The 12,106-nt window shown below is 37.2% G+C and overlaps 1 protein-coding gene across 1 annotated transcript in view; it reads right to left on the bottom strand.

Annotated features, from left to right (window-relative positions):
- The window catches only part of LOC124776683 (acyl-coenzyme A thioesterase 9, mitochondrial-like), a 91,657-nt gene extending 80,904 nt beyond the window's left edge, over positions 1–10,753 (bottom strand). The window contains exons 1-2 of the mRNA XM_047251786.1: positions 10,412–10,753; positions 10,242–10,294 (exon numbers count right to left, since the gene is read on the bottom strand). Of these exons, the coding sequence (XP_047107742.1) occupies positions 10,242–10,294; positions 10,412–10,482 (124 nt within the window). The 5' untranslated portion in view covers positions 10,483–10,753. The remainder of the gene's footprint in view (positions 1–10,241; positions 10,295–10,411) is intronic.
- Positions 10,754–12,106: the final 1,353 nt, after the last annotated feature.

Below are 12,106 nucleotides of genomic sequence, written 5' to 3'. Positions count from 1 at the left end.
CTGATAGCCTGAGAAGAATACATCAAACTTACTCTTTCAAAGTCTTCCACCTGATGAGTACACATTTGTTCAGCAGGTATCACAATTACTTACTTCGGAAATTTTCCACTAGTAAATGGCCCTACTTTCTTGGCTATAAGAAGAACTATTCTGTGGCTCACATAGACAGATGCTTTGCTTCATTGACAGGCCTCTACATCAGCACGTTCCTTTAATTCCAATATTACTGAGTCCTGTTCTCCTTGCCATTTCTCATATTCATCTCCATGGTCCACAGAATAATGACACTGTAAATTACATTTCTTAATGCTCTTCACTTCTTCGTTACATACTAAATGTTTTGCAGTTTCACCACATCACACAAATAGAAAAAAAGAGAATCCCATACAGACAGAAAAACTGGCTGCTTTGTTTTACTTGTGCTCGCCATGTTATTGTCACTGAGACTACTACAGCTGATTGAACCATTCAGTTCTGCACTCACAGCCCCATTTCTCTAGGCAACATTGCAGTACACAGCTTCCATCTGACATCACACGAACTGACAAGCTTCCTCTTCATTCCAACATGTCACACCACTTAAAGCTGTCCTCTTCTGTACTATATAGTGTATGGAAACCTGTCACCATGGTCTAGAGGTAGCGATCTCAGTTAGTAGTCAAAACGTTTCAGGTTTAATTCCAGCCATTGTTTGAATTTTGAAAAAATCTCATCCCAAAAGATGGCCCAAGACTTCTGGTATATGGAGTCACACATATTCTGCCAACAGCCTTGTCGAAAAGAGCAAAGGAGTGGACAGAAGTTGGGGCATCACCTTGCCCTTGGTGTGGGACTGTCCCTAAAAGGCAGAAGAATCAGTACTGATCAATAGCTTGAGGATGTAGAAGGCAATGAAAACCATTGTATTAAAGACAACATGTACCAACAGGACAGGTGGCCTGTAATTGAAAAAGTGTCATTATGATCTCTCTATTAGCAAAAGATTCCTTTCGGATCTCTGGAAGGAGATTGCTAGAGTGGAGGTAAAAATGAGAAAATGCTGAGTAATCAACAAATGGGTAACATTATATGATTCAAAGTATGGAATGTCAGAAGTGTGAATGTGGTAGGAAAGTTAGAAAATCAGGAAGAGAACTGTAAAGGCTCAGTCTAGATATAAAAGGAGTCAGTGAAGTGAAATGGAAAGGAGGAAAGGATACCTGGTCAGATGACTATTGGTTAATAAGAGCAGCAGCAGAAAATGGTATAATGGGAGTAGGTTTCATTGTGAATGGAAGGTTGGGCAGAGAGTAAATTACTGTGAACAGTTCAGTTATAGGATTATTCTCTTCAAAATTGACAGCAAACCAGCACCAGTTCAGGGAGACATGCCCGTGTCACAAGCAGAAGATAAAGAGATACAGAAAGTATATGAAGGTAGTAAACACACAATTCAGAACATAAGGGGAGATGATTATGTAATAATCGTGAAGGATTGGAACATAGTGAAAGGAATAGAAAACTGAGTTATGGGGGAATATCAGCCAGGTAGTAGGAATGAGACAGGAGAAAGACTAATTGAGCTCTGCAATAAATTTTAGCTGTTCAAAAATCACAAGCAGAGATGGTGTACTTGGACATGACATGGAGACATGGGAAGATTCCACCTGAATTACATATTGGTGAGACAGGGATCCAGAAATGAGTGGGTTGTAAGGCATGCTCAGGAGGAGATTAATTTGCATAGAATGAAGTTTAAGAGCATTTTCCAGAAAAATCAATGTGGAAAGAATGGGGTACAGAAGTACCAAGGAATGATGTGAGTTTGTAATTCTTTAAGGCAGTAATGACTGCCACAGTAAGCAGTGTGGTTTTCTTCTTTTTCTTGTGCCTTTGTCACACGTCAGTGTATGATTGGCACGGTTACTTTAAGTTGTGGTCTGATGCCCTTCTTATCACCCCTCACCTCCGCCTCTGAGCCAAATATGTATACCTCAACTGTCTGCAGAGGTATTATTCATGTGAAAGTTTTCTATATGTTTGTGAATCATATAACAGAGGGTAGACTTGGGGACCAGCCCAGTGTTCACCCATTGGGATGTGGGAAACTGCCTAAAATCCACACCCAGGCTGTCCAGCACATCGATCCTTGCCACCAATCCAATGGTTGGATTCGATCCAGGGCCAGTGCACTTCCCCATTCTGAAAATGGTGCTTTAACACGCACTGCTTTCCGGGCAGGTACAGTAAGCAGTTTAGTTAAAAGGGAATTAACATCTCCAAAAGGGGTATCACAGAAGTTGGACAGACAAATACTGGGATACGAAAGGAGTAAGAGTATTATGTCTACTACATTTGCACTCTTTCGTTAGCATGCACCAGCCAGAAGGCTTGACATTCTGGAATGCACCTGTTTTTGGTGGCAGGAGCACTGTCAAGGTGCACCTCACTGTTCCAATATGTAAAGAGTGGACAGACAGGTAGGTAGGTGCCTAGAACTAGAAGTGTTGGTCAGATTGTAAAGATGGAGATTGGCAGCAGTAAAAGCTAAATGCAATATTGAGAGGAAGAATTATGACCTATAGGAGACTGTAGTAAAAGTTGAAACTGATGTAAATGAAAGAATCAAGATCTATTAAATAGTGACTTCTCTGTAAAGACAAATTATCTGTGTGGATTACAGAAGTGAAGGTTTGGAAGGCATAGCTCGAAGCATTCATTATTGGGAGCTAATAAACTAAGTTCAAATACATTGTTTTCTCGTTTAAAACAAACACTGATCAAGCGTAATTTCCAAGTCAATTGACTTTAATTAGAGAAATGTCACGAACAACTGGTAGATGGTTTATTTCTGTGCCTGATGTGATCTGTTGTAAGTCGTTGCCCTTTAAGGTCTGATCACAGAAAAACAACTACATACATACTAATATATATAAAATTCTAAAGTGAGACCTTACAAAGGTAACTGCAAAGAATTTTTTGGGTAACAGAAGAAATACTTCAATTGATCGATGAAAGAAGGAAGTACAAAAATGTGCAGGAAGAGAAAGGTATAGAGAAATTTAAGTCACTCAGGGATAAAATACACAGGATGAAATGGTTGCAAGATGAATGTGAAGAAATGAAAAAAGAAATGATTGTTCGAAGGGCCAATCCAGCATATGGAAAAGTCAAAACAACCTCCAGTGAAATTAAATCCAAAGTCTTCAATATTAAGAATGTACAAGGAATTCTACTATCAAATGCAAGAGGAGAGACTGGGTGACTGGAAAGAGTTCTTTGAAGGCTTCTACAAAGGGGAGGATTTGTCTGATGACAAGATAGAAGAAGAAACAGAAATCAATGAGAAAAACACTTGACATCTAGTATTGGAGAGAGATTAATAGAACTTTGGAAGACTTGAGATAATTTGGTGGAAAGCATAGATAACATTCTTTTGGAATTCGTAAAATCATTTATAGATTTGGCAATTAAACAACTTTTCAGTTGGTATGTAATACCTACGAGACTGTAAATATACCTTCAGAATTTTGAAGAAATATTGTCCACACAATCCCGAAGATAGCAAAGGTAGGTAAGTGCATGAATTATCCTACAATCAGCTTAACAGCTCTTGCATCAATGTTGCTGTCAAGAATAATATACAGAAGAACAGAAAAGAAAACCAAAACATGTTAGACGATGCTTAGTTAGGCCTAAGAAATGTAATGGCACTAATGAGGCAGTTCTGACATTGCACTTGATAATGGAAGCAAGACTCAAGAAAACTCAAGACACATTAGTAGGATCTGTTGCCTTAGAAAAAGCATTTGAAATTTAAAATGGTGCACGACATCCAAAATTCTCAGAAAAATTGGTGTAAGCTATAAGGGAAGATTGGTTAACACACAATATGTGTAAGAGCCAAGAAGGAAGTATAAGAATGGAGGACGAACAACATAGTGCTTGAACTAAAAAGGAGTAAGAAAAATGCAGCCTTTCTCCCCTACTGTTCAATCCATACATCCAAAAGGCAATGATTGAAGTAAGTAAAAGGTAGGTTCAGAAGTGTGATTAAAATTCAAAGTGAAATAATATCAATGATAAGATTTGCTGATGACATTGCTATGTTCAATGAAAACAAGGAAGAATTACAGGACATACTGAATGGAGTGATCAGTCTGCTGAGGACAGGATATGGACTGAAAGTGAACTGATGAAAGACTAAAGTAATGAGAACTAGCGGAAATATATTTCATGAGAAACTTACCATAAAAATTGGGAACCACAAAGCAGATGAACTGATGGATTTCTGCCACCTTAAAAGCAAAATAACATATGATGGACAATCCAAGAAGTAGACAAAAAGCAGACTAGCACAAGCAAAGAGACCATTCCTGTCCAAAAGAAGTTTCTATCATCAGACATTGATCTTAGTTTGAGGAAGAAATTTCTAAGAATGTACATCTGGAACATAGTATTCTCTGGAAGTGAATCATGGACTGTAGGAAAACCTGAAAAGAAGAGAATTGAAGTGTTAGAGATGTGATGCTATAAGCAAGGATGTTGAAAATAAGGTAGACTGATACTGATAGGAGATGAGGTTTCCCACAAAATCAGTGAGCGGGGGGGATATGGAGAACACTGACACGAAGAAGGAATGGAATGATAGGACACATGTTAAGACATAAGGAAATGACTTGCATGGCACTAGAGGGAGCTGTAGATGGTAAAAACTGCACGGGGGAAAACAGAGAGTGGAGTATATCTATAAATAATTGTGGATGTTGGGAGCAAGTGGCGTTCTGAGATAAATACGTTAGCACAGTAGAGGAATTCGTGGCGGGCCATATCAAACCAGCCAGAAGACTGATAGAAAAAAATCCGTTTATGGTACTGGGTTTCCATTCTCAGTAAATAGCTTCACATCTCCAATTCTTGCTGTGACGAAGAACTGGGAGAGTATAATATTCTTGGCAACTTCAGTGAAGAAAGATTATTAAAAGTTTTAATGTTGCACAATGCCTCTTTCTTCTACAATATTCCTCAGTAGAAAATCAAGAGATATGTAGAAACCCTTAAAATAAAAAAATTGGCAGTTATTTTTCTCACTTAAAATTTACAAGGTGATTTAATATTTTATCATTTCAAATGTTAACAGTGAAGTATTTAAATAACTTTAACAAGTAGGTTATTGCAGCTCCAGTATCCCAGCTCTCTCTACTTTCACTATCATAGCGTGTGTACAAATTTAAAATGTTTTATTTGTGTTATGAAATATTTGTTGATTACTGGTTGACTAACAGGGTATGATGTTAAATGCATATCCATATCATGAATTGAGTCATATCTTAATAGCGGAAAACAAATGATACAACAAGAGTAAATCTAAATTTGAGATTGCAAACATTAAATACCAAGTCCCAAAAGGCTTTAGAGAGCTTTTCAAAAACTGTGATGTTTACTGCTGGTAACTACATTGATGAAGGGCCAGAAACAAATTTAAACCAGACAAAGCCAGGAGTACAGTGGCGCACGCTTACAACTGGCTCACACCAAACAGTGTAATCCTTCATCTTATAAAAACTTGTGTTATATAATTGTGAACAAACAAAAAAATTGCTTACAGTTAGTGGAAGTTGGGACTGATGTGCCCACACAACCTCCTTGCATTAATTCTTATTAATCCACACAGTTAAAAACTGAGGTAAGGTGGCACCATAATGTGATTAATCAGAATGTTCAGCTCTGCCCTCTTTGTAGTCCGAAATCTCTCACATTGTATTATTGAGAACATACTTTCACTCAATATTGTTCTACTGGATAATCACAGCTAAGGTCAATACAGAATTTATTCTACAGAAGTGAACAATAAAAATATTGTGTACAGTTGATAACCAAGCATCTTGCATATGCCTCTTCTGGGATCCATGGATTATTACACCTTTGTGTCAATACCTATACTCTGTAATGGTATTCATGATAACTGACACGAGTGAGTTTATGATGAACTTAGCAATTCACAACCAAATTACTAGAAGTAGAACCATCATCAACAGAGACTATGTATACCTCTCTAGAGATCAATGGACAACAGGTATTCCAGTGGACACCATCAGGAATTTGAACTTGCTGTTATTGAAAGTAAAAGAATACATCATTAGCCATTCCTAAAATTTATCCAAATATTTAGACTTGGGGATATAAATTCAACATGACACTAATGTTTACAAGTAGATGTTGACTTTGCCAGTAAATGGACAGCTGATAGCAGTTTCTGTAGTCATATAAATTCTCTGTTTTCAGAACTGGATAAATATACCAACTAAATATTTTCTGGCAGATTAAAACTGTGTGCCAGACCAAGGCTCGAACTCGGGACCTTTATCTTTCTTGGGCAAGTGCTGTACCACGCACTTGCCTGCAAAAGGCAAAGGTCCCGAGTTTGAGTCTTGGTCCAGCACACAGTTTTAATCTGCCAGGAAGTTTCAGATCAGCACACACTCTGCTGCTGAGTGAAAATTTCATTCTAGCAACTGAATACTTTAAGAGACACAGCACTGACATTTTCTCAGAGCAGCCTTTTTTCTTGTAATTAATACATGCATACATACATCACAGTAACCTGGAAGTAATCATCAGTGTAAGCAGATTAGCACTAGTATACTTTACAGAAGATGGCTTCAGTTCTTTCTCCCTGTTAGTGTACAATTTGATTTCTTCCACACTCCTTCAAGATGACATTTACAGATCACCATGTGTGACATACTGAATAAATGAAAGAGTTGCCATGATGTTCTACTTATTTCACTTGATGAGCAAGTAATTTATTACCAGTTGTTTATGTGCATTGCTGCCAATTGATGACATCTCCTGTTTTACACCCTATGTCATCCTTGTGTCTGTTACTGTCAGGAGCAGTCAAAATGACCATCAGCAGCTTTGCATGCTTTGTATAGATTTATTTGATGATATATTTAAGTTTCTTGCATTTAACAACTTTCCAGTTGTGAGTTGGAAACATCACTATACTCAATGAGCCTGTTTAACAGGATATTTCCTTTTCCAGGATAATAACCTATCAAAGAATAATAGTGTATGTATTTATGAGTGCCAAGATTACAGTATTCAAAGGGCTGTTCACAGTTCATTCATTAATATGTACAATTCAGTACTCACCTTCATTGCTTGAGTAACAGCCACTCCTTTCACTGTCTCTGATCAACCCTAAATTATCAAAATTTACTTGTCTTAATTTTATTTTCATAGGAAAGGTTTGGCTTCTGCCTTATCAGGCATAATAACAAGCATAAATGTTATTGTCACAGCGATTCTCCCACAGCCACCATAACTGTGTTCCTATGTCCATGTTACATACAGCAGTTGATACTAAAGGTTTTGATGGGTCTTTGCATCAAGAAGTGTTGTATTACTCTGGTGGAGTGATGTGTAACTGTGTGTCTACACAGCTGATGAATGATTGGGCATCAACCTATTTGGAAGTTTCATTTATTTTTGCATGTAACAAATGTATAGAGGGACGCTGTGTGTCTTCAAGATAGGGTGAAAATTGCAGTAACTCCACAAGATGAAATACCTGCATGAGTGTTTGTGCAACTCCATGCATTGTCATACCAGGTTGGAGTAATGGAGCATGCCCAGAGTAAATGCCAATAGTGTAACAGTACTGTAAGAGATCCAGGTAGACACAGATGAAGCTTACGAGATATTCATTCATGTAACAAACTGTCACACTCTCTTAGGTGATGTTTCCCATGTAGTCATGTTGGAAGAAGATATGGAACAGTGCATGGAGATAGTTACAGCAGAAACTCTTCACCTTTATTTACAAAAGTTCCATATACCCTGAAGCATTTCAGTTCCAGCATTACACAAGACTGTGATATCAACCATGAAGTCTGATAACCTTGCACCATTATGGTCATCCATAGGCATATTTCAAGTGCAGAAGGTTAAAACTATGAGAAATAAAGAACCTCTAATCTGAGAACACTGCAGTGTTCACTGGTGTGTGTTTCATTGCCATTTTGATTCAATTTGTTTGCCTTCTCATATCAGTATTAAAGTTTTTATTCATCTATTTGCTATTTGCCACTTTTTTTGTGTCAAATATGCTAGAAACATGTATGCAATACATCAATCTGTGTCGTGTAATACATACTTCACTTTCTATTAAAACTATACTGGCTAATGCACTTTTCTGGCAGCAGCAACTGGTTTCATGAACTAGCTGTGCAAGAACCCTCCAGGGTGCAGCATTCACATTATGATGTGCATAATGGAACTCACTCAGGAACAATCATTTGATGATACTCTTGTTTCAGTGTTCCACTCAGAATTTATATGTTCATCAAAACTATTCTCCAATAATTTGTCAAATTGCCAAAGGATTCACAAACATCATGTGAATGTGTTTTTGACAAGAAAGTGTGCGATGTGATCCATGCATACACATACAAGACTTTGAGAAAAACTTGTAGGATGTGGGAAACACACAAAATTTGAAATATTCATGTATGACTGGAATTTAGGAGTTAAGAGGAGGGCAAGGAGATATGAAGGAAAAAGAGAGGTAGGGAAAGGTAAGGCAAGTTTCTGTTACAGGATTTCCTAATGCCTTAACATCACCTTTGGAAATAATTACATTGCAGTTACACAAAGCAAAACAATTTATTTATATGATACATGGACCAATTTTACTTTGATCGGTGGTTCCACAAATGTTCGAACAAAGACCTACATTTCTTAAATGACTTAACTATTAATAAACAACAGGCTGGATACTGGTACCTATTTTATCTATTTTTCAGGTATACTTGTATTTTATTATTGTTTCATACTTTTTGTCTTCATTCTAAGTATTTCCTTGTTTACTGCCTTGTCAGTTACCTAGTTATGTAGTGCATATATTTTTTAGTTGTCTGTTACATAGGCTAATTGTTTACTGTTATTGTCATTTACATAACTGTGCGGTATATGTTTAAATTATTGTCCTTTTATGTACTGACATTTATGAAGGTATTTTTTAACACACTGATTGCTTGTAAAGATGCTCAAAGACTAATAATGCATTTTTACTTATAATTACCTGCTTATCACTGTCAAACAATCAATACAGTCTCAAATTCCCCTATGTAACATAGTTGATCAGGTGTTTTTTTTTAACAATGCTATGAAATTTGCTGTGTAATGTACAGTTCAGCACCAGACAGAACACAAATTCATGAAGTATTTTTCAGAACTGTTCTCTGAATGCAGGAGATATATACAGAAGACCTTATATTTTCTTAAACAATTATCTATGTAATATTTTTATGCTCCACAGTTTTGAGAAATTGTACAAAGGGCATTCTTGGACATGTGATTACTGGTAGTGGGACGTGGTCTTTCATACAGTTCTCTATAATCCTTTATGGTGTGCTCAACATAAAGCTCAATTTCTGCACAATTCAGAGGGACTATTAAGTGTTGAAGTCAGTGCTTATTACTGCACCCCCTAGTTCACATTTAAACAAATGCCCAAATCAATTGTAAATTTGTGCATATCATATTTTGTAAGTGATTTTGTATCTTGGCAAACCTGTAATTATACATGTTATTGAGAAAGAAGTTCTGAAAGCTAGCTTTTGTTTCCATGTAACTAGATATGAAGCTATTAATTTACAAAGAGCAATTATTTAAAAAAAGTTCATACACAAAAATTAAAGTACTAGAAAAATGACACTCCCGAATTGTACAGTTTTGTTAATGTGGATAAAGTGTCCATGCAAGATACTTGAGTTAGTACTAAAGTTCACTCTACAGAGAATACATGCTTTCATCACTTGCCACAGTCTTCTTCCCTGACTTTGGCTATTCAACAGTGTGAACACTTAGGCTACTCAAAAAATGTTAGATATAATTTAGAATCAATGCTTTATTACAGTATGCTCTGAATATGAACTCTGGAGATTGCAGACCAGTAGCTTGGCTGGAACCCCACTCGAAAATGGACATAGTACAATCAAGTGTTATGCCCATACTTCACTGTTATTTAGGTAAATTTATTTAACACAGAAAGCACAGTGCTAATGAGCAAGATTCGGAAGGGAAGACCAGATATTTATAATAACGTGCAGTCCAAAAACAAACAACAAACTATGCAGCAGTTATAATTACTTTTAAGAGCTGTCAGTGAGAGTAAGCACCTTTTAGCAGTGGAAGCGCATCCCCTGAAAACAAAAATGCGTCTGCTAAACGCAATATCGTTCAGGTTTACTTACCATCTTGTACAGTTTCCACAGGAGCCTCCTGACTGTACTGACAAACCACGCCTCTGTTGAGGAGAAAATACTATAGCAAAAGAGTATTTGCAAGACGTGTACGAATGCGAACTAGCGTCTCCAGAACTGTTGTTAAAGGCGACTCGTGAAATAAAAATGCTCCAACTTACCTAACTAAGTTCGTTTCTGTACTTAACAAGAAACGTGCTTTTATAATTTTTCTTAGCGCTGAGGACGACATGGTAAGTGGCGGTAATGAATTATACCACTACTGTACAGACATTTGGGTTTCGATATGCCGATAAACATTCACTTGGCCCCTGTCATCGTCCTTTGCTTTTCTTCTCGCCGTCGTTAATCCGCCGACTATAATTGGAATTATGATGCCAGTTGTGTTATGCAGTGACAGCAGACTGAATTGTAGTCGATAATCGCTGTATCAAGTACAGTTCGCCAAGGACTGACTCATCAAGCCGGCATCCTGCACGAATCGTGAACTGACTGAGGCCATGGTTATATTTGACCATGACAGCCTACGAAACACTTTTTCTGCTAACGGAAAGGTTGTAATAACTGCAATTTGTAATCATAGTAAATTTCGTTTTTGGTGTATTTCTTTATTTGAAAACTGCATGTATGTACAATAAAATTATATTCAAAGGCTTCCAACAACCGCGCTATCCCCTTGACACATGGAGGTGCAATAATTCTTTGCCTTTTCTCTTTTTTTTCTCTTAATGTCATCTCGGAGTACGGGATGGGGGTTGTCTGCTCCGTATATTTTTCGTCTTAGAATATATCCACTTCCATGTATACAAAAGTTCCGAAGTTCAGCTCCAAGAAAACGAATAACATGACGGCGCCGGCCAACGACTTAGTGTACTTTTTCAATCAACCTCCGAACCTCGGAACTCCCGTCCCGTGACATGTCATGTCACTGCTTTCCTGTGACGCACGTCAAAATCTGTGACATCGCTGCGACAATATGAAAGCAAAGGAAAATTTCCGGGGAAAGATAAGATCTGGAGATAGCTGCTGAATATTTTCTTTTTGTTTCGCTGATAAAGGTAGTAAATGCAATACTTCCGTTAGAGCCTTAAACCAGTTGATTCCTTCCCTCGATTGTGTAAAGTGAAATTGAATTATTTATATTTAATAGTCTTAGTGAAATAGTGAAACAGCGATATATTTTTCATTAAGATATAAGGCCTTAGCGCTACTGTTATTATTATTCTATCTCTAGATCAAACAAATACCATGTCTCTTTATTCTCAATGCAAAATTGAAATTTATGTATCAGACTAGGCTAAAAGACGACAAGGCACAGTTATTCTACAGAATCCACCAGTCCCCTTTTGTACGTACCGCCTCCAATAACAAATCTGAATCGAAGTTAACTTTGGAACAACAACACCCACTTTCTTGTTGTCTTCAAGTCAGAAAATAGGATTTCCAACATTTTTTTTTTCAATACCGCGTGCCAAAAGACTCACCATTTTATTTACTCGATTTAGCTGTTTTGATTCAAATTTGTGATATATTAATATATCCTATACAGGTACCTCAGCTTAAAAAGATGGCAATTTTTCTTATTTGTCTTTGTTTATTCATTTTTAAACTGTTCGCTATCTCTCCGTATTTATTTGGTAGCCTTCAACGCGTTTCATTTGATTTTCTCTGAGGACTCACCTGGGACATATCTAATACTTCCTGTTTCTCCACTTGGTAAGACGGTGGAGCTGCATTCGGCGGGATGGCGACTCAAATCTCCGTACGGTCACGCTGATTAGGCTTCTCGTAGTTTACCCAAATGTCTTAAGGCAAATCCCAGGATAGTTCCTTGGAAAAGAGCGTTGCCTATTTCT

The sequence above is a fragment of the Schistocerca piceifrons genome, chromosome 2 (genome assembly GCF_021461385.2).
Source record: "Schistocerca piceifrons isolate TAMUIC-IGC-003096 chromosome 2, iqSchPice1.1, whole genome shotgun sequence".
NCBI lineage: Eukaryota > Metazoa > Arthropoda > Insecta > Orthoptera > Acrididae > Schistocerca > Schistocerca piceifrons.
Note: the sequence above shows the minus strand (reverse complement) of the source record. Positions and strands in the feature narration are given on the sequence as shown.